Raw genomic sequence first — 21390 nt, forward strand, 5'->3', positions numbered from 1 at the left:
GGAGGTGAATTATAAAGCACTCCTTTAAACCAGAGTTACCTGAGTGGGATAAGAACATAATCAGTCTACACTTTGTGCAAAGCATGACAGACATTCAAAGACATTCCTCGGCTAAATCTCTTATTAACAAACCTGTTCAATACTTACTTGATGTATAACATTTTTAATTAAATTTAAGTTTTAATAGTATTTATTTATTTACATCTATGTTTGAATGGGATGTCCTCTCGTAGCCAATTAAGGATAAACAATCTAAGAGGCCATTGCAGAGCAATTGTTTCAAATCCCAACTTCTGTATTATATTATATTATGTTAACTCTAATCTGCAGTCTTTTTATGTGCTGCATTTACACTGTAAAGTGCGTTTGTGATGTGCATGGTGAAGAAAATGAGTTATTGCGCTCAGCTAGACATAAAGTGCTGTGCCAGTCAACACCATCATGGTGCTGCAAGCATCCTGGGATTCAGTCGGTTCCCACTCTGCACATGGAAACTGACTAGCAGGGTTTGAAAGCTGATGCTTTATACAGAGAGAGAAAAAAAATCCTCCTGTGAGCCATTACTGTATCTCCTCAAGAGTTCATAAGACCGCAGTAAACTGAGCTGCAGAAGGAAGACTAAAAGGTTTCTGGGTGGATTGCCAGCGGTAATAGCTTAATAGGAGAAGTGAGATTTTCTGCTCCAGTTTTCAAGCAGAACACGACCCACGTGACTCTGTAACACAATACGAGCGCGAATATCTCTTTATGGTATTAATCTCATGTCACCACAAGCGAGAGCTGGAAGTAGCCTAAATGTTGCGCGTATATAAATAAATATATGGCTTAGATACATTAGAGGCGTGTATGTAGTTGCTGATTCTGTGTCCCCTCCCTTCAGAGCTTGAGCGCACTGAATGCGCAGGAGAGAGAGAGAGTGATGATGGCGGAGGAAGATCGGCGCTGAGCGCATCTTTAGATTAATTGCGTTCTCTGAGGTTATTGCAATTATAAAACATAATCGGCCTGCTCGCTAGATCCAGCCATGGGTAACGAGGCGAGCCTGGAGGGCGGTGAAGGGGCCACTATGGTGGGGACGTCGGTTTCAGCACCGCCGAACTCTGGACAGCTCCTGAAGCCCGTCAATGGCGCAGCGGCCGGCGCTGGAGCATCCCTCGAACCCAGGGCGGGGGTGAATAGGTAAGACCAAGGCTCGCTTTCCTACCAGATTATTTGACAACATTAGCTATAGGGCCATCTCGTTTGCATTTGTTTTCCTCATCGAATAAGATCTACGATTTGACAGCGAGAAGCCGTGTGATTGATTGTGAGCGGAACGGATCGCTGTGTGATGCTCGTTTCTAGGCTACGATCTCGGTTCACGAACAGAAGTGTGCCGTTCACTGGGAGGGGAATTAAAGACGGGGTTTCTGATGTGCTGACGTCGTCAGATCAGAGAGATCGACACACCTGAGCCTCAAGATGACAAACTGAGAAACCAAAAGGATGCTGAGAGAGGGAGAGCGAGAGAATTGTAGTGAATGAGAATTGTGCTCGCATGCATTTGCTGCCACGCGCTTGAATATTTTCTCCACCAAGAATTACAAACACAGCGTCATATTTGATGGTGGTGGTTCGTTAAAATTATCAGTCATCGCTCCTAATGAAATTTAGCATGCATGCAATAGAAGTATGCTGAATATATATATCGACGAATTACGCAGCCATATATCATCTTCTTCAAACACATGATTTCATTTCTTAAGATTCTGTTCGTTACTGTTGGTTGCTGAAGCGTATATGTGCGAGTGAGTCGATTTCTCTAAGAATCCTCATTCTGATTTTACGGACAGCGAATATCGCTTCTGTCTGCAAATGGCTGTCTGTATATGATGGAGGGTAAGAGTGGCTACAACTGTAAGTGCTTTTACATGAAGAATTGATAGCACTGCAATACACGCACAGCAGCTCATTCATCCGTTCATCAGCAGCTCGGTGGAGGAGTGACTCATATTTACATCCGAGGCTATATCTGATCTCTGGCGTAAGATGCTAAGAATAGGATTGGATATTTGTGTTTTCAGATCCCCGCCATTCACTACCACAGCACATCTGTTTTTATTCCGTCGAGGATGGCGTGGAGGAGTGTTGATTTTCCTTCGCACTCGAACGATCCCTTAAAAAAACACGCACAAACACCGCGCCAGCTTCATTCATTCTGCTCGCTCCAGTTTTGTCGCCATTCTGCTTCAAAGATATGGCCCATGAAACTAGTTCAAACGCTTTCATTTATGCGAAACTGTAGTGTAATCTTTTGTAAACTGTATTTGTATTGTATTGTAATTATGAATCATTCCATTAGGCACTTTAATTCCATTTTAATAAGCTATTTTTATAATGTAATAATAATGCAATGCTGTCACCAAATCCATATGGCGTTGTCAATTGCACATATGAAGTTGCATGTCAATAGAACAGTGGGTTGCAGGGATGCAGGCTCAGATCCTTGATGTTGTCTTGCCATCAAATTTGCAAATACAGTTTCAGATGTATTGTAGCCAGAATTGTCTGATGATGATCTGAACCAAATTTGGTGGAGAGCAAATGTACACTACACTGGCTGTGTCAAATTTGCTAGTGCACTAGGCTATTTGAAGGGACAGACATTTTGTAGTGGTGCCCGAACCATAGCTAACTCTACTGAGTGCACTTATTCGGTCCCATAATGCTCTGCAATGCTGAGTGTACAACCGATGAACACTAGAGAATGCCAAGAATGCAGTGTGTGGGTTGTGGCAAAATAATCCCTGTTTCACCAGAAGATGGCGTCCACAGCTGAATCGCACAGGTGTTAGTTCCCCAATGATTTATTAATAAATAAATTAATTACAGTTTGTACAAGCTAATTTCCATGTAAGATTTCAATACAGATAATTTTGTTACTCCTGGAGCTTACCAGATAAGCACTGCAAGCACATCCACATTAGCTGCATTTAAATTGCCCTTCAAATTGTGCAAACTGAAATTCCGAAATGAAAATACGGCTAATGGAAACGTAAATTTTGCAAAAACTTGATTATATCGCAACAAAGTTTTTACGCTCGCATGAGATTTTTCAGGCAATTCGAAAAAGGAATATATTGGAAAACTGCAATGGATTTATTATTATTATTTTTTTGCATTTATATTACCTGGCGTGCTTATAAAATCTCATGATCATTCTTTAACTCTTTCCCCGGTAAAAAAGCAGAATTTTCCTTTATTCATGAGACAACGCTTCCATGCCAAACATGGAATTTTCCGTGTTTTCACTGTTATACACTATTTTACACTGTTTCACTGTTGTATGCTATGTATCTACTGAAAGAGTTTAGAATCACTTGATCAAAAACACAGATGAGGAAGACGCAGAAATGAGAGATCTCATATGTAAGCATATGCATATGAAAAATAATGCGATTATCAACAATAAACAGCATATAAATGAAAACTGCCTAATGTTACAGAGTGAAATGTCGACTCAGAAAGTGGTAAAGGACTGTGCAAGCTTAGGGAGTGCTGATGGAAGCCATTTACTGCATCTTTGCTTTGATCATCGTACTGAATATGATCCAGGTGTAATATTTGATAAATATGAGATTTTCTCATTTTGCTCAAAATGTTGCTTTTTTATTGAAAACTATTCCATTATTTATAAAAAAAAAGAATGCTTGAAACTGAATTTTTTTTTTTTTTTTTTGATTTATTTAAAATTAGAGGGTCTGTTCTTTATTTTGATATATTGTTCAGATATTCATACAACAAAATATTCTAGGGGCCATGAAATTTTAGTCAAAATCCTCAAAAATGCTGGCGGGGAAGAGTTAATGTACTATAACCTCCAAGAAACACCTCATATCATGGCCACTGTCAAGTATAAGGGGCTTTCCTTGGCGATAATGTTTGGATAAACCCTTATTTACATTGCACATGTCTGTTGTGAGTTACGGCTCGGACATGGCCAGCGGAGCTAATCACAGCCACTGAAGTCAATGCTTGTGTTTATACCAGCTGCGCTGCGGCACAGAAGTATCCCAGAAGCGGATCTCCATGCTGTTTTGCTAAAGATACACGCATATGTCTCATTCTATTAAAAACAATGGCTAGTGTGGTGGCTATGATAAAGCTACCAACATCTGTCACCATGACTTATCGTGAGAGGAAAAAGTTATATTTTAGTTGCATAACATTGTTAATGGAAACGCTTCCATTTTTCAATAGTTTTTAATCAACATTTATAAAATATCAGAAAAGTTTTGCACAAATCTTTAATGGAAATGCACCTTTATTAATATACAGCAAGCATAAAGTATTCCTTCCAGCACACTCAGTATCCAAATTCGCTCATTTTTTCATTTACGTAAGTGGACAAATGTGGGAAATATTGGGGTAATTTTTGATAAGCAACTGACAATAAAATTCTAAATGGTAGACAGACATTCATAAAGGTTTTTACCAGCAACGCTGGCAATGGAATAAAACAAAACAAAACTTACTTATTAAGAACTTGCCTTTTCTTCCACAAATACGGCAGAGAAGTGTGGTGCTAGTGCAACTATTTATCCTGAATAAATAGGAAGAAATTCCCATTTTAATGAATTGTCGTAGAGTAGCAGTTGGTAAGCTACCAACAGGCTCATCAAAATGTCATGCAGTAACACTGTAATGCATACTATAAGTGTGTGATCCTTTTAGTGCAACCTATAATATTTAAGAGTGTGAATAAGCCTGTGTTTTAAAGGCTTTTGCATGGTACATGCTGTGTATAGATGCCTTTCAAGACACATGAGAATTGGTTTGGAGGGCTGAAATGCAATCAGTTGCCATGGTAACAAATGTTGTGGTCTGCATGTGCTAGCGAGTGAAAACATCCTGCATCTGAGGCATTTACTGTGTAAATATTATATTAGCATGTCTATTCACACTAAGTCCAAATGGCCCACTATGTTGGCAGGGACTAATTACACTACCTCTGCCCACCATTGCTTGGTGGTATGGAGAGTAAAAACGCCCAATTTAGTTTTTGACGCAACCGACAAAAGTTCAAATCTGCCTTTTCTGGATCCCATTCTTTCTTCTTATTCCCACTGCATGTCAGCTTTTTTAAAATGTAAATGAAGGAAAATGGAAATAAAGAGTCTAACAATTATTTTATAGATGTATAATTAAAATCTCATTGGTCAGAGGGACTGGCATATTGACCGCAACATATGAAGCTCATTTTGTCACCACGCTCAAAACCATAGCTTCCTTTCTGCACCTTTGAGAATCTATTGCTAATGCTATAATAGCTTCTGCCATATTGTATGCTTTGTTAAATTACATGTATTTAAGCAGTTGGCTTTTATTGTGATTTTATATTTGTTACTCTCTGTTATTCTGTTAATCGGAGCATAGCTGGACTAAATTAACGTCACAGGACAAAGCATAGTCCCTGCTGTATTTTACCACATAAATTAGAAATATCCTTTGATCGGTAGTGAATAAAGGCATCGCTAATTGGTAAATGACATACTGAGGCTGCAAAAATATACAAGGGCTGTCCAGAAAGTATCCAGCCATGTAATAGGAAAATTAGAGTTGAGAGATGCAGTAACATGAAAATGGCCACAGCTATGGGCAGCCTCATCACAACACTGCATCATGTCTCGTGCAGAGTTTTTTTTTTTTTTTTGGTTTCTGAAGAGATTTCAGACTGGTTCAGATTCCAACAAAGTGTTTTGAACAGTGGAAGAGACATTGGCAGAACTGTGTGAGAACTGTGTGAGGTCCCAAGGTGCATACTTTGAAGGTGACTGAGGCGTCCTTATTCTATGTACAATGCTTTTGTGTGTTTTATCAATAAATATCTCTTTTTTTTTTCATTTTACATGACTGGATACTTTATGGACAGACCTCATAGACTCTTTTTGTCTTTCATGGCAGGCTGAGTGATAAATCAGCATGATTCTTATGAATGAGCTTGGCAAGCAGCACAATTGCATGTACAGTGTAAAACAGTGAATTCCAATCCTGGGGCCCCACCGCTCTGCATATTTTGTACGCCTCTCTTATCGGACATACTCAGTTCAGTTAATAGAGCTTTCTCCTAATGAACCGATGATCTAAAAATTTATGAACTTAGACACAAAATGTGCAAAATGGTGACTCCTCATTTCATTTAACCAGGTAAAAAACTAATTGAGATTAACAGCTCTTTTGCAAGAGTGACCTGGCCAAGAAAGCAGCAACAAATAACATAGTATATAAGTTTACATCATAACACAAAACACAAATCAAAGATCACAACAACAATTCACCAAAGGATAAAACACAGCTTGTTAAAAGTATGTAATGATGGAAACACTGTCAGCTTTAAAAATGTTTTGTAGATTATTCCAAGCCAAAGTAGCATTATATCCAAAACCCTTTTTTCCCTAGCTCTGTTCGAACCCAAGGGACTTTAAAATATCAAATAGGATGCCCAGGTACTTATAACTTACAACATATTCTATTTGTATTCCATGGAAGGATATAATCTCAGGAAGATTACTTGGTACAACTTTAGAATTTAAAAAAATAATTAAAGTAGTTTTATCTGTGTTTAAAACCAGCTTAAGCAGACATAAACGGAACTGAACAATATCATACGCTAACTGTATATAGTGAAGAGCTTGTGAAGCTGATGGAGCACACCAGTAAATAGCAGTGTCATCTGCATACAGATGGAACTACCTATTTGAAATGTTATGGCATAAATTATTTACATACAAGGAAAATAAAACAGGTCCCAGAACAGACCCCTGAGGGTCACCTTTGGAAAGTGACAAAATAGATGAAGTAGGACTCCTCAGGAACAGGAACTGAAATCCACTGGTGTAAAATGCTCTTTATACTTTGTACTGTATATAGTTATAACCCGATATTGTGAAAGTACATTTCAATGGCATGATTTTCTGTTTATATTTGGCGTACTAAGAAACTGACTTTGGCTTGCATATGATACACAATGGGTAGGATTGGGGTGTTGGGTAAATGCATATTATATGTATGCTAAAATGCATATCATATGTACGCAAAAATAGTGTATTATATGCACGTCAAAGTCAGTTTCTGCATGTAAATAACACGCAAAATACAACAAAAACAAAGTGCTATTTGTATGCATTTTCATGAGACCAGGCTCTCAGCTCACTCTCAACATTGCTTGATGTATAGCTTACTGTACTATGAGTGTTGGATAAAATAACCTGTTATTCTATCAAATAATTATGCTGTATATCGTGTATGATGTGCAATATTCATCACCACTGATAGCAGGACATCACTGTGTCCCAAAAAACCCTCAGCATCATTCACATGCATTCAAACATGGCGTGTGCCAAGATTTGGATTAAAATTTCTTGTGTCTTCATCAGAGCAGGTCTTCTTTAAGGAAACTTGTAGCTGTGTTATAGTGTGTAGCTTACAGTACACACAATGTGCAGCACATAGACAGCCAACTTCATATGTGCATGATAGTTTACCACATTTTTCCTGTTTTTATAAACTCAGTTCAGTTACCAAAGTTAGTTCTCAACACCTAAGTTACAGCTTTGCAACACTTCATGAGAACAGACTTCCCCAGAGTTGCTGGTTGAGACACTGCAAAATAATGGTGTTCTCAAGATATTGTAGTCTTACTGAGTGCATGCGACAGAGGTGGCAGCTCAAGCTGCGTGAAAGAGAAGTGAAGCATAATAAGCAGGCTGGTGTTTGGGCAAGGCTAATGGCTGGACCCAGCAGACATTTACATACAGTCATTTAGCAGACACTTTTATCCAAAGCATCTTAGAAATCAGGAACATCACAAGCAATTTAACAGTACACAATTCCAAGATTTAACAGTAGGCTAGAGTAGAGAAGACGTAAACTACCCATCTCTATGTTTCTTGAACAAAAAACCGAAGGCACAGCTTTCTAAAGCTATGCTGCATTTTAATTCTAACCAAATTGTGGCTGGACAATAATATCCTTACTCAGGAGTTCAGTTAGACAAACCGGCTACTTTTGGCAGGGACAGAAATTGATTACAGTATGTCAGCCAAAGGGCCCGTAAACAAAGACTATTGAACATTCATTAATGACACTTCATCTCACTCCCTACCAAGGAAATTCTGTTTACGTCCCTCTGAAGCTGTCAGCTGGCTTTCCACCTAATAACCCTTGGGATTTTTGGTTGTAACTGAGTTCAGTGATATTAATCTGAAGAAACGTCCATCAAGTTGAACGGAGGTAAGCCTTTGGCCTGGATGGCATCTGTGGACAAATTTGATGATGTTAATGATATGTTTAACATATTGCTTCTTTACATGCTTAAAACAAAAAAAAAAGCATCTGCATCTAGTGTTTCGGTATAATGGATCTCTGGTGTTGATGGGGTGGACATGTAATATCTTCAGAAATATTCAGACAGCAATGAGCCAATAACTTAAAACTTAAATTTTTGCTCTGATTAGGGGATTTAAATTCTTGAAATCTGGCAACCGCATCCATGAAAGCTTGTAGAGACATTATCAATTCAAGGTAATGCAAATGCTGAATTAAAATTAAATGTTTTCAGGATAACCAGTGGGCAAATGTCACAAACAATTATGCCTCATAATTATTCATAAATTATGCTTAATAATAAATGAAGCAACATTTTTCACGATTAGTTCATATTGGCGGCTGTTATAGTAAAACCTCAACAAAAGTTTTCAAACGAGGTACACATTTAATGCCCCCTCGTTGCTAAGCAAAATAATGTAGTGATTTAGTATTGATTAATAAAAGTCGTAGGGCAGTGTCGACAACAAGTTTCTGAGCTCCTGAATGTTTCTGAGTTTGCGCAGCACAGTCTACGACCTTGAGTGATGTGTGTGTTTGTGTGTGTTAATTAAAGCTCAGTGATTAACCTGAAAAGTTTCAATGCACAATTGGCTTGTCACACACACATACAGTGGTGTTCAGTAGATTGGCACCGCCATTAAAAATGCCATTTCATGCTCAAAAGGGTGCCGACCCCTGATATACACAAATAGACGTAGTTTAATACAACAAACAGAAATGCTAATAAACAATATATTACTACTGTTTCACTTCTGTTGATGCACTGAAAAGGCATATTGGATTCTGAATTCATCGTTCAGTTTATTTGAGTTTCCAAGCTGGAACCCTGACTTGAGGCAGCCTTCCAGTTATTAAGTTCCTACTGGAAACTTGCAATTTATGACTTCTGAATACAAATGGAACGCACCATTAGATCCTCATCTGAATGAGCTGTAAACGCTTGCTATGTTTATCTACTCACTAGAGCAACTAGAAAAACACAAGAGTTACTCATTTATATGGTAAACAATCAAAATATTCACGTTAGCTGTAAGAATAAGCATTAGAATGTGCATTTACTTGTGGCAGTTAAATTTGAAGGGAATATGCCAGAAAAAAAAAAGGCAAATAATTATGTTATGTTAACAATTTTACATCACACTGCTTTGGATTTGCATTAAGTTATTCATAATGGACAGATCTATATCAACTGTCGACAATCCAATTTCATATCCAGAAGATATATTGCATTTTATACTTTGTGCATATCAGTTTGTGAATGTGCTTATCACTACGTAGCATGGCTAATGGAAGTTGCAAAGTTACATTGTCTCTAATTGTATTCACAGAGACCAGAGCTATGCTGTCATTTTAATGCTGAGGAGATTTAAGATTTTCTCAACTCAACTGATCTAAACAAGAGAATAACAGAGAGTGGCCTGGGTGCTATGTGTCCTTTCCCATCCTGTAAAAATGTAAGAAAATACTTAAGGTCAATTTTGATTGCTAACTTTATTGTGGGATGGATGTTGCAACAGTGTTGATAGAGCACTTGTGTGGTTCAATGTTTTTATTTTCTTTTTTCTCCATCAAATAAAATGCAATTAATACTGCTCAGCATTCAAATATGTAAGGAATAATTGACTTTGGTTCATTGAATTCTTAGAAAATAATGCACACCCGAGGTGGTGATGAGGCCACAACATGAAGTGGTGTGCATTATTTTCTAAGAATTCAACAAACCTAAGTCAATTATTTCACTTATACTACAGTTACCACACATCAAGACATCGATCAGATGATATATTCCAAGGCATTTATTCGGTTTTTGTACTTAAAATGCTCTTGTGAGTAGGATTTATTTCTTCTGCATTTCATCATCTAAAGCCTCTGTTGCTATTTCCAAAACCTCATTTTAAAACTAGTATTGGAGGCTTGAGCTGTTGATAGCAGACTAATGCAGTTAATAACTTATTATTAGAGATAACTTGTTATTAGAGAGAGAGAAAGAGAGAGAGAGAGATTATCTCTGTGAGTCTGTGCATCTCTCAAATGTGATCGGCAGCAATATCTCTACTAATAGTGAAACTTTAGGTTCATGTTCTTCACCAACAGCGCCGTTGTTACCTCACTTGTGAGAAGTCATGTAGATTTTAAGTTGTTAAACTATACTGATAAAATCGCCATTAATAAGAACATTAGCGCGTATGTTAACGTGTGTGCAAAATATATGTGCATCTGTGAGGGAGAGAGAGCGGGAGAGATAGAGTATGTGCTTAAAACATAATTTTTTGGCAAAACAGGGAAATTATCTGTCGTTTTTATCCCATATATTTATTTGTTTGGCCAGTGTCATTGTGAGTTTTGGTTATTTTGCTGTTTAAGGCTGTAAGGACCTTTGAAACAACTGAAATCATTTGGCGAAGGGATATGGATATCTAATGCGGTCAAGAGCTGCCTGGAACTATGTTTGCCGTGCGTTTCCCTGAAAATAATTGCACACCTTAGAACGTTCGTCAGCCAATCAGATTCAAGCATTCAACAGCCCAGTAGTATAATAGGCATTATTTGTTGCAAGCAGAAACCCTCCACCTTCCCCAGTTCCACCTGTATAGATCTGCCACAGGGGTAATTTAAGTATGTGTGCAGTAGTAGCATGTTTTACATGTTCACAGCAGAATGTCTGTGAATGTATCTATGAAATCTCTATAACCGCTCTGCAGCAGCAGCAGATCTATTCCACCAAGACCAAATACATTAACATTGCCATACCCATTACTACTGTATGCCAGTCTCTCTTAGAGCTGTCATGGCAGAACTTAATTTTCCCCTACATTTACACGCTAACATGGACTGAATGGGTATTCCTGCAGAAATGGAAGTGTCAGCGCAAGTTCTACTCAACACACTCAACACGAGGAATATAAGAGCCCTCTACTCACCCTTCATTGTGTTTGCAGATACTGCTGCAATGTTTCTTGCTCAAACTGTCACGTGACTTATTGCCCGACTTTCTCTGGGTTACTTGCATATAGTTAAGTCTGTCTCCTTCAAGATTCAAGATTCAAGATTTTTATTTGTCACATACACAATTATATAGAGCATATATAACCAGCAGTGAAATGTGAGTCAGGTCCGCTCCATGGACAGTGCAATTATTAAAAGAATACAACACAGATGAAAATATACATAAATATAGCTATGAAAGAATAAAATAAAAGTAAATAAAAATATAAGAATAAAATATAAAATATAAAAAAAAGATGTATACTGTAGAATTAACTATATAGTGGAAAATAATGTGCATGAAAGTAAACTGTAGTCTTAAATATTAAGATACACAGGGATGTACAAGAGGCAATGTGCATATGTGCATTATACTGTAGGTCTTAAATATTAAGATACACAGGAATGTACAAGAGGCAAATGTGCAAACAGGTTGACACTTTCAGTACGTCAATGTGAGGTAGTGAATGATGAATATCTTACTGATAAAGTGAATATTAAGTGGAGACATGAAGATGTTAAGAGGCTGGTTTTGAGTTTAGGAGCCTGATGGCCTGTGGGAAGAAACTCCTCCTAAGTCTCTCGGTTTTTGCCATCAGGTTACGGAAGTGCTTACCAGATGGCAGCAAAGTGAAAAGATGATTACTGGGGTGAATGGAGTCCTTGATTATTTTAACAGCTCTGCTTTTGCAGCGTTTGAGGTAGATGTCCTGCAGAGAGGGGAGAGCAGGCCCTGAGATGCGCTCAGCTAAGCGCACAACTCTCTGAAGGGCTTTGCAGTCATGACTGGAGCTGTTCCCATACCACACTGATATACAATACACTTTCTATGGCCCCTGAATAGAAAGTTTTCAGGATTGCTGGTGAAACCCTGAATTTCCTCAGCTGTCGCAGATGGTACAGTCTTTGCCTGGCTTTATTTGAATGTGGGTACTCCAAGTCAGGTCCTCTGAGATGTTTACACCGAGGTACTTGAAGCTGCTCACCCTCTCCACAGGGGTCGCGCTGATCATAAGAAGAGTATAGGGCTGCTGCTGTCTCTTCCTGAAGTCAACAATCAGCTCTTTAGTTTTGCTCACATTCAGAGAGAGACAATTGTTCTGGCACCATGATGTGAGTTTCTCTACCTCATCCAAGTATGCGGTCTCATTATTGTTGTGAATGAGGCCCAGAACCACAGTATCATCAGCAAATTTGATAATAGATGTGGAGCTGTGGGAAGACATGCAGTCATGTGTGTAGAGATAGTAGAGCAGGGGACTCAGGACACAGCCTTGTGGGGCTCCTACATTCAGGGTGATGGAGTTGGAGGTGAACTGGCCTACTTTATCCACTTGAGGTCTACCGGTGAGGAAATCAAGAGTCCAGTTGCATAGTGAAGAATTCAGGCCGAGGTCCATGAGTTTAGAAACTAGCTTTATGGGGACTATAGTATTGAAAGCTGAGCTATAGTCGATAAATAGCAGCCTTACATAGTTCCTGTTATTGCTGTTAATGTGTGTGAGAGAAGAGTGCAGGATGTGAGAGATGGCATCATCAGTGGATCTGTTGGGGCGATAAGCAAACTAAAGAGGGTCCAAAGTATCCGGGATGGAGGAGCAGATGAAGTTTTTAACCAGTCCCTCGAAGACCTTCATGACTATTGATGTGAGGGCAACTGGACGATAGTCATTCAGACAAGAGGGGTTATTGTTCTTTGGCACAGGGATGATGACAGATTTTTTGAAGGAGGTGGGAACCACCGATGTAGCAAGAGACTCATTAAAAATTGATGTAAACAAACCAGCGAGCTGATCAGCACAGGACCGCAGAATACGGCCAGAAATCCCATCAGGTCCAGCTGCTTTCTTGACGTTCACTCGCTTTAGAGCCCTCCGAACCTCATCCTCTGACACGGTGATTACATGATTATCGCTGCTCTGACTGCTGCTTCCTGACGCGCTGATCGGCAGACTCACGCTGCTTAGATTGCTTTCAAAGCGACCGTAGAAAGTGTTTAGCTCGTCAGCCAGCGACGGATCTGCCCTCACCTCTGCAGAGGATTTATTTCCAAAGGCACAGATGGTTCTTAGTCCTTGCCACATGCGTCGGGAGTCATTTAGCTGGAAATGTGACTCTATTCGTTCCCTGTATCTGTGTTTGGCGGCTCTTACTGCGCGTCGGAGAGCATAGCATGATGCTTTGTACTCGCTCGTGTTTCCCGACAAAAGACCGGCGTTGTAAGCAGCAGTGCGTTTGTTTACTGCTGCACGGATTGTACTGTCCACCCAAGGTTTCTGATTAGAAAAGGTCCTTATAGATATTGCATCCATAGCTTGTTCGGCTAGCGTGTTTACAAAGCTTAATGCTACATCTGTGAACTCGCTGACGTCAGATGAACTTGCCCGAAACATGTCCCAGTCTACGTCATCAAAAGCCGCCTGTAGCATGGCTAGTGAGTGGGCGGACCAGTGCGTCACCACCCTCTGCACCGGGGGATCTTGAACGAGCCTTTGTTTATATTCCGGTGTGAGGAAAATGGCGGCATGGTCCGATTTGCCGAAAGCCGGTAGTGAGCGAGCTTTGTAGGCATGCTTAAACTGAGTGTAGCAATGATCCAGTGTATTCGGTCCTCTGGTTGGAAAGGATACATGTTGATAAAAATTAGGCATAACCTGCCTGAGGTTGGCTTTGTTAAAGTCCCCAGCGATGATAACAGCAGCGTCAGGATGTTTGTTGATGTTGCCGCTGAGCGCATCCTGAAGCTCGGACAAAGCCAAACCGGTGTCAGCTTGTGGTGGAATATAAACAGCTGTAACGATGATCGATGAAAACTCCCAGGGCAGATAGAATGGGTGGCAAATAATGGATAAATGTTCCAGATGAGGCAAGCAGGAGCGCGACAGTGTGGAGATATTCCTGGCTACAGCAGCGTCCGGGACCGAGGGCGTGAGCCATGTTTCAGACAAACAAAGGATGTTACAGTCCCTAATGTCCCGTTGGAAACTTATCCTGGCTCTAAGATCGTCCATCTTATTCTCCAGAGACTGGATATTGGCGAGCAGAAGGCTCGGCAGAGGAGGACTGTGAGCTCTTTTTCTCAGTCTGTTGCGGATCCCAGCGCGTTCCCCGCAGTGTTTCTTGATCCGTCACCTCGGGTGGTTATTCAGGTGGCCATTGTTCATCTCGGCGTTCCGGAGAATCTCCTGCAAACTATTGCGAGTTTGACATTCCTCTCAAGATGCACACTAGATCGTTGGCATTGCTCTGGTGTTGTGGAGAATGTGTGCGGTCGTTTGGTAGTGTTGGATGATATACAGGCTTCAGAGTTTTTTCGGCAGAGGATGTGAAACATTGGCGGAGTTCCTAGTGCTCTCCAGGGTTGCCAGGTTTTCTCAAAACCGCCAATTGCTACTCAAAACTAGCCCAATTGCGTTTCGAGAGGGGTTCCCCGGTAAAATTCACATTCCAGGCGCTAAATATTACATTATTGGGGTTGCTTCAACCAGCGGACATGAAAAGCAACCCGCAGCAACAGTGTTAAAATAGCCCAATTCTTGGAAACGGCGGTGCTTTCCGAAATGCCGCGTCGGCGCTGCTTAGGTCTCAATCAGCAAAATATTTCGTCTGTACGCTCACGTGAACCTGCACGCATGAAGTCTCTCTGGGCCTGCAGTCGGAAACAAGGCTGCCGGTCTCCTTCGACATCTCGTCTTTATCACTTCATCAGCCTACACCATTATAAGTATCATTTTTGTGGCGCTTGGCAGGGGCGTAGGACTGGGGGTAAAACCAGTACTGATTACCAGGGCCCCAAAGGAAGAGAGGGCCCTTGAAAAGTCTGGAATATATTTTATTTTACCTGGATATTTTTATGGGGGCCCATCAGGACTGCCTATGAATAGGGCCCGGGATCTTGTGCAACGCCCCTGGCGTTTGGGCATAAATTTTATTCTCTGCAAGGTTATTTACTCACACGTTTAAGATAAAGTGCTTGGTGTTGCGTGATTGTTTGTTTATCTGGCAGACTAGCACTGCATAATTAAGATGTTGATCAAACTTATACATTCAATGTTTGGAACAACTCTTTTGTAAGGAGGCATTTTGAGGCTCGTTATTAAAGGCTTAAATTTTTATACTGATACTGATAAAAATTGTAGCTCGTATTATTCCTTTCTGTAAAATATGCTATGTCTAGCACACTGTAAGGTATTTGTTGTCTTAATCATATGCTTTTGTCTTTGTTCATTCAGTCATTGTTTCATTTTTGTCTATCTACAACAATTCCTGAATGCCTTGTACTGGAATGGGGTAAGTATTACGACTTAAGTCTCTCCTGTTGCTTAGGCCATTTCTGCAAAGAGGTCCTCGCTGTCTATTTCTGCACGAGTGTCCTCTGAATAAGAGCATGAACGCAAATGGACACGTTTTCTTGCTATGCTCAAACACTAAAGTTTTCCCAATACTCAATATATAACTAATCATTTCATCATACTTTTGTCTAATCTGTCATTCTTTTACTATTATCAGGACATATTTAAGGCGATTAGCTCTAGCTTAGCTATGTGGCATTAGCCTACTCTATTAAATAACTAGCTGGCGCTCTTTCTGTGTGGTGAGCATTAAAGTATTCTATCTTGGAACTTGTTCTTGTCAAGGCCTTTCTATAGTCTGATGTTTTTATGTACTTCCTATCTATAGACGTCTTCCTCTCCGGATTTCCTCCTAAACTTCGTCAATCTTTGGACTTGGAGGTTATAATTACTACCATTCTGTTAATTTAGTTTGTGCCCCGTGACTTTAATGTCCTGGACAGTGTATGCTCACTCATAACATCTGCTTTAAAGTTCTGCAAAAATCTTTGTGTAAGGGCTTACTTTATGCCTTTACAGGATTCAATAGCTATTGAAGTTTAATTGGCTAGTAAGGCATCGTTGTTAAATGTAAAGCATTCTTATCCTTCTGCAAGGGTAATGTATCAAGATTTATTTTTCTACCTTTGTCCTAGTTCCATACATTCCTAATATTTCTTTAACTTGTATTTCATGCGATCTGGTTTCTTTGAAGGTTCACTCATCAGGTTCCCATGTTTAAATGGAGTCTATCAAGCTTTTGTGTGAATTAAGCCAGAGAATAGTTCTGTTTTACAGTTCCGATATTTATGCTTGTGTTTTTTAAGCTTTCTGCATAAAACTTAATTACTTTATTTGATCATTTTACTAACCTTGGCATTTCATTACAATGCAATCATTTAGATTCCATGGCTGCAGATGCAGAGAACCGTGACTCTCACCTCATCTTTACACAGCTCACTCTTTGGACTGCCGCTATTATAAATGCAGGCTCTATCAATCTAGGGCTGGGCGATATGGCCTAAAAAAAAATCCCTGATTTTTTAACAAAAAATCCCTGATTTTTTAACAAAAAATCCGATTTACGATTTAAATCGATTTTTTTTCCCCCTACTTAAAATCAATATTCAGATGACAAAGAAATTGTTCAAAACCAATTTTTAACTTTATTTTGTTTTGATTTTACCTTCTGGGATTTGATCTGGATTCCCCCTTCAGGTTAAATTGCAATCAGAAACAACAAGCCAAAAAGACAAGATGGCAGGTCCTGCCATTGTAAACCGTGAAAACGTTACATAAAATTAAATGTAACATAACATTCTTATCATACTGGATACAGTCTGTAAGACTGTCAAAGGTCTTTACTATTTATTTATTTTTTTCATGGGAGCCGCACTGATAGGGCAGAGTCAATCAGAGAGCCACTTTTACCGCAAAGTATCAAAAGCTAAATCTAGTCACAAATAGCATGTCTTTTTATCAATCTGTCATCCCTGATATGCAATGCAATGCAATACAAAAGGGGCTATCATTCTTTATCATTTACCAGTCAAATTTGTAACTGAGACAAGATGATTAAAAAAAAAAAAAAAAGCAGTATTACCTTAATGCTGGAAAGATTATACTAGCCCATCATGCATCTAACCATCCATGTGCACACTCGGTGTTAAGAGCTGTTAAGATTAAAACTGCCAACTCCGCAGTGAGTCAATGTCATGGACGTAGGACAGAGCAAGTGTAAATATATTTTCTAGTCTATATTTCCATCTTGTTGTAAATAGAGCAGACAGTGTCTAACTGTGTCTACACCGTTAGATAACAAGAATAACAAGGGCAGCTATTTTCATGAAAATCAAATACACTTCTTCAGTTTTTGAATTTTAGGTAGGCTATGTTTACTAAGGTTAGATTAATATATTAAATACATTTTAATTAGCCTAATACAATTAATAAAATTAAGAAGAATCTAAGAATTTCGTTTTGAAAAATTGCCATTTATCTGCATGCATAATTTTAGACAATTATCCAAGAATTTCGGTACAAACAGTAAACATTAGGCCTGCTAGAGACATTTTATGTCGGAGCGGGATCTGAGCGGGAATTGGTTTATGGCGAGGGTGAGCGGAATATTAACGGGGTGCTTGCTTGGTGCGGCTGAGCGACTGAGGGGAGCCCACGTCCATACAGCGGGAAACGTAGCGGAGCTTCACACCGCTCTGTTTCGCTCACATGCTCTGCTTGGCAGCATGTCACTACGCGCGGGGGGTGGTTGAGCCCATTCTGAACTACGGGAGCCCTGAGTGGAGCGCCGGCGGATGTTAAAAAGAAAACCGATTTTTCATTCAAACAAATCGATGTAAACTACACATTCGAGTTAATCGATAAAATCGATTTATCGCCCAGCCCTATATCAATCTGATGTATACATGGTCATCTTCCATTTGAGTTCTAGGTAAGATTCGGCTCAATGCTCAGCAGACATCTTTAAAGTCCACTTGAACCGGAAGGTGCTACCTACTTTATTTCAGTGTAGTGATGTATTTCCAGCTGAAACAGAATATTGAATAGAGGACATGGTTTTGTTTGCGCTCCTGGTCTCTGTCTCTCACTCATAGCAAACTAATGGCTGGAGGGGTGTGATTTTGATTAAAGATTACGAGGACAAACAATTTGATTAATTGTTTATATCAAGACTAGCAATGTGCGCTGGTAAAGTCAATTTTGATTTCATGCAGACTTTAAGTTATAATCAAGGCTTGTTTATTTTGTGAATCTACTGGTGTTGGTTCATTCTGTTTCCTCATACCTATTGACTTAGGTCTTACTCGGCTGTTGCGGCCTTCACATTACATCGACTATTGAGGCACTTTGCATAACTCTGCTATGGTGGTCATCAGATAAGTTTGTCCATTACTGTTTATGAAATTTGGCATATCGTGGCCTTCACATATCACAGCCTATCGGGGACTTCGATTAACATTGAGTATCTCTTCTTTTTATGGTCATGCTGATCTGGGTTATTTTCTATTTTTGGGGGGAATCGGTTTACTCTGCGGGTTCTGGCAGTTAGATGGAATTCTATCAAGCATGCACAGGAGTCTAGCCTAAAGAATGTATATGTATCCGTGTATATGCTCTTAAGTCACTGCTATAACCCTAATTCTACCTTTATCATTTAACCTAAACGAATGGCCTCTCTTACTCAATGCGGTGGTTTAGAATTCCCATAATCTGCCATCAAGCTGCTATGTACATGATTGTCCTCATCGGATTTCCGTCAAGATCACACTCTAAACTATTTCATGTAATTCTCAAGGTACAGTATGATACTCTTAGCAAACTACTGGTGGTGGTTACTTCTCACATGCTCCTCATGTCCAGTCTATCACGGTTTTTCACATACATCGGCATATCGTGGTCATCTACACACAAGGCTTTCACATCACATAGTTTATAGAAACGTACGCAGGCTATCAGTGTAATTGCAGCCCGTCTGGCCTTCACTTTACATGGCCTATCAAGGCTTCACATTACTGACCCTATAGCGGGCTTTGCTCAATTAGGCTTATTGTGACCTTCAGGTAAGTGGCTATTATTGTTTACGTAACTGTCTATTATTGTCCTTCGCAAAATTGGCCTGTGATGGCTTTTCTCATCACATGAATTACACTGTCTTTGCGTTAAATGGCATAATGTGGCCTGTCATTAGATGGCTCATACAGTCATTTGTTTGTAAAATATGTATGTTTTTTGTTAAAAATGTAATGCTGCATGTTTTAGGTACAATAAAGAAAATACTGGTGGTGGTGTCACATGTATTCATTACATCTACTCTTTCACCACCTCTCACGGCCTTCCGTCACGGCCTTAGCGGCTATACTCTCTATGGCCTCTTGTAGCCTTTCTCTCATGGCCTATCGGGGCCTTTCTCTCTGCGGCTGGTTCAACTCTTTTAGTCACCTTTAGAAGCTGTGGTCTGTCGCCGCTTCTATACACCAGCCACCACTGCTGTTGTACTTGGAGTTCAAACCTCAGATATCAAGCTACTGGGAAGATGGTCATCCTCCGCATTTTGAATCCTACTTTAGACCTGAACCACAAACATCTCAAAGAATATCAAGCTGTCCTCAAGGTAATCTATATGCAATTGCTGCTGGTGGTGGTACAATACCTATTCATATTACTCCCAACAACCTCTATGGTTTACTGTGGCTTAACTTGGTCTTTCTTTCTGTGGCCTGTCTTTTGTGGCCTTCCCCTCTGTTACCCATCTCGTGGCGTTTCCCACCATGATCTATTTACATGGCCTTCCTCTCTGTGCATACTGAGGCATTTCGTTCTATGGCCTTTTGGCTTTCTCACTATGGCCCATCTGGGCATCTCCATCTGCGGCCTATCAAGGCCTTTTCTCCGCGGCCTTTGTGGCTTTTCTTTAAGGCCCGTTGGGGCCTTTGCATCTTCTGTGGCCCGCCGGGGCCATTCCCACTGCAGCCTATCGGGGCCTTTTCTGTGGCCTATCGTGGCCTAACTTTCAGTATGGGCTATCCGGCCTCGATCACTGTCTGGCCTATTGTGGCCTCTATCACTGTCCGGAATTCTTAAATGCTTTTATAATCACTTTAATTATGACTAATTAAATCTTATCTTTTCTTTTTTTATCCATATGTTCTAGGATCTTGTAAGAAGTACTTCATCTGGTGGGTATTTAATTTTCTTTTTTCTTTTGGGGTATGCTTCGCCCTGCCTTCGTCTTTGGCAGGAATAGCTGGAATCTACAACATCTGATTCAAGCTATAGACGAGGCCTATGCCAAAATAATTCTGTTCTTTGTATTGGTTTTGTAAATAAATACTTTTGAGTTTTATCTTCACCTCCTGACTCTTTCTGGTAGAAATGGAAGTGTCAGCGCCAGTTCTATTAGGAAGACTTAATGCTACATCACATTACTATTAGATCCAGCCAATCGGCACTCAACACTAGGAATATAAAAGCCCTCTACTCACCCTTCATTGTGTTTGCAGATACTGTCGCAACGTTTCCCTCCATCCTCCCCACCATCACCAGGTTGGCCCCGTCCATGCGGGGGTATGCTCCACCCTGCCTTCGTCTTTGGCAGGAATAGCTGGAATCTACAACGTCTGATTCAAGCTACAGATGGGGCCTACTCCAAAATAATCCTGTTCTTTGTATTGGTTTTGTAAATAAATACTTTTTAGCTTCACCTCCTGAGGCTGTCTGGTAGAACTCCTCTGACCTGTTAACACTTCAGCTGTGTGCCTTTGTTTTTATTTTCTATAATTTTGAACTTCATCTTGCAGCCAATTTCACTGTGGATAAACAAGTTAAATGCAAGCCAAAAAAAAAAAAAAAAAACAAGACCAAAAGAGACAAGAAATATTAAAACTAGGTGTTTGAAGCCTGTGCTTTTTTCTGTACTCATGCATGGAAATCAATGAAAAGCAGACAATTACAGTGTGTGATGTAATTTGTAAATAAGGTTAGAAGCATTCATGTTATTATGTGCCTTTGAAGCTAATAAGGATGACACGATGCGCTCCTGTGGTCATTTTCAATTGCAAAATTAGATTGAGAACAAAATAGTAGAGGAAGATTGTAAGTTAAAATGAGTTGATGCTGCTATTGTTGGTCAAAATAAGCACCACGCTTGTGAGGTGAAACCTGTAGCTCCTTCTCAGCTCATTAGATT

The 21390-nt window shown here is 39.8% G+C and overlaps 1 protein-coding gene across 5 annotated transcripts in view; it reads left to right on the forward strand.

The window, feature by feature from the left end:
* The first annotated feature begins 876 nt into the window (after positions 1-876).
* LOC109082455 (protein bassoon-like) overlaps positions 877-21390 on the forward strand; it is an 89912-nt gene continuing 69398 nt past the window's right edge. For 4 of the 5 annotated variants that reach the window (XM_042729034.1, XM_042729032.1, XM_042729035.1 and 1 more), the window contains exon 1: positions 877-1179. In XM_042729034.1, the coding sequence (XP_042584968.1) occupies positions 1025-1179 (155 nt within the window). In that variant the 5' untranslated portion in view covers positions 877-1024. The remainder of the gene's footprint in view (positions 1180-21390) is intronic. The other variant, XM_042729037.1, reaches the window with a different exon arrangement.

The sequence above is a fragment of the Cyprinus carpio genome, chromosome B8 (assembly GCF_018340385.1).
Source record: "Cyprinus carpio isolate SPL01 chromosome B8, ASM1834038v1, whole genome shotgun sequence".
Lineage (NCBI taxonomy): Eukaryota > Metazoa > Chordata > Actinopteri > Cypriniformes > Cyprinidae > Cyprinus > Cyprinus carpio.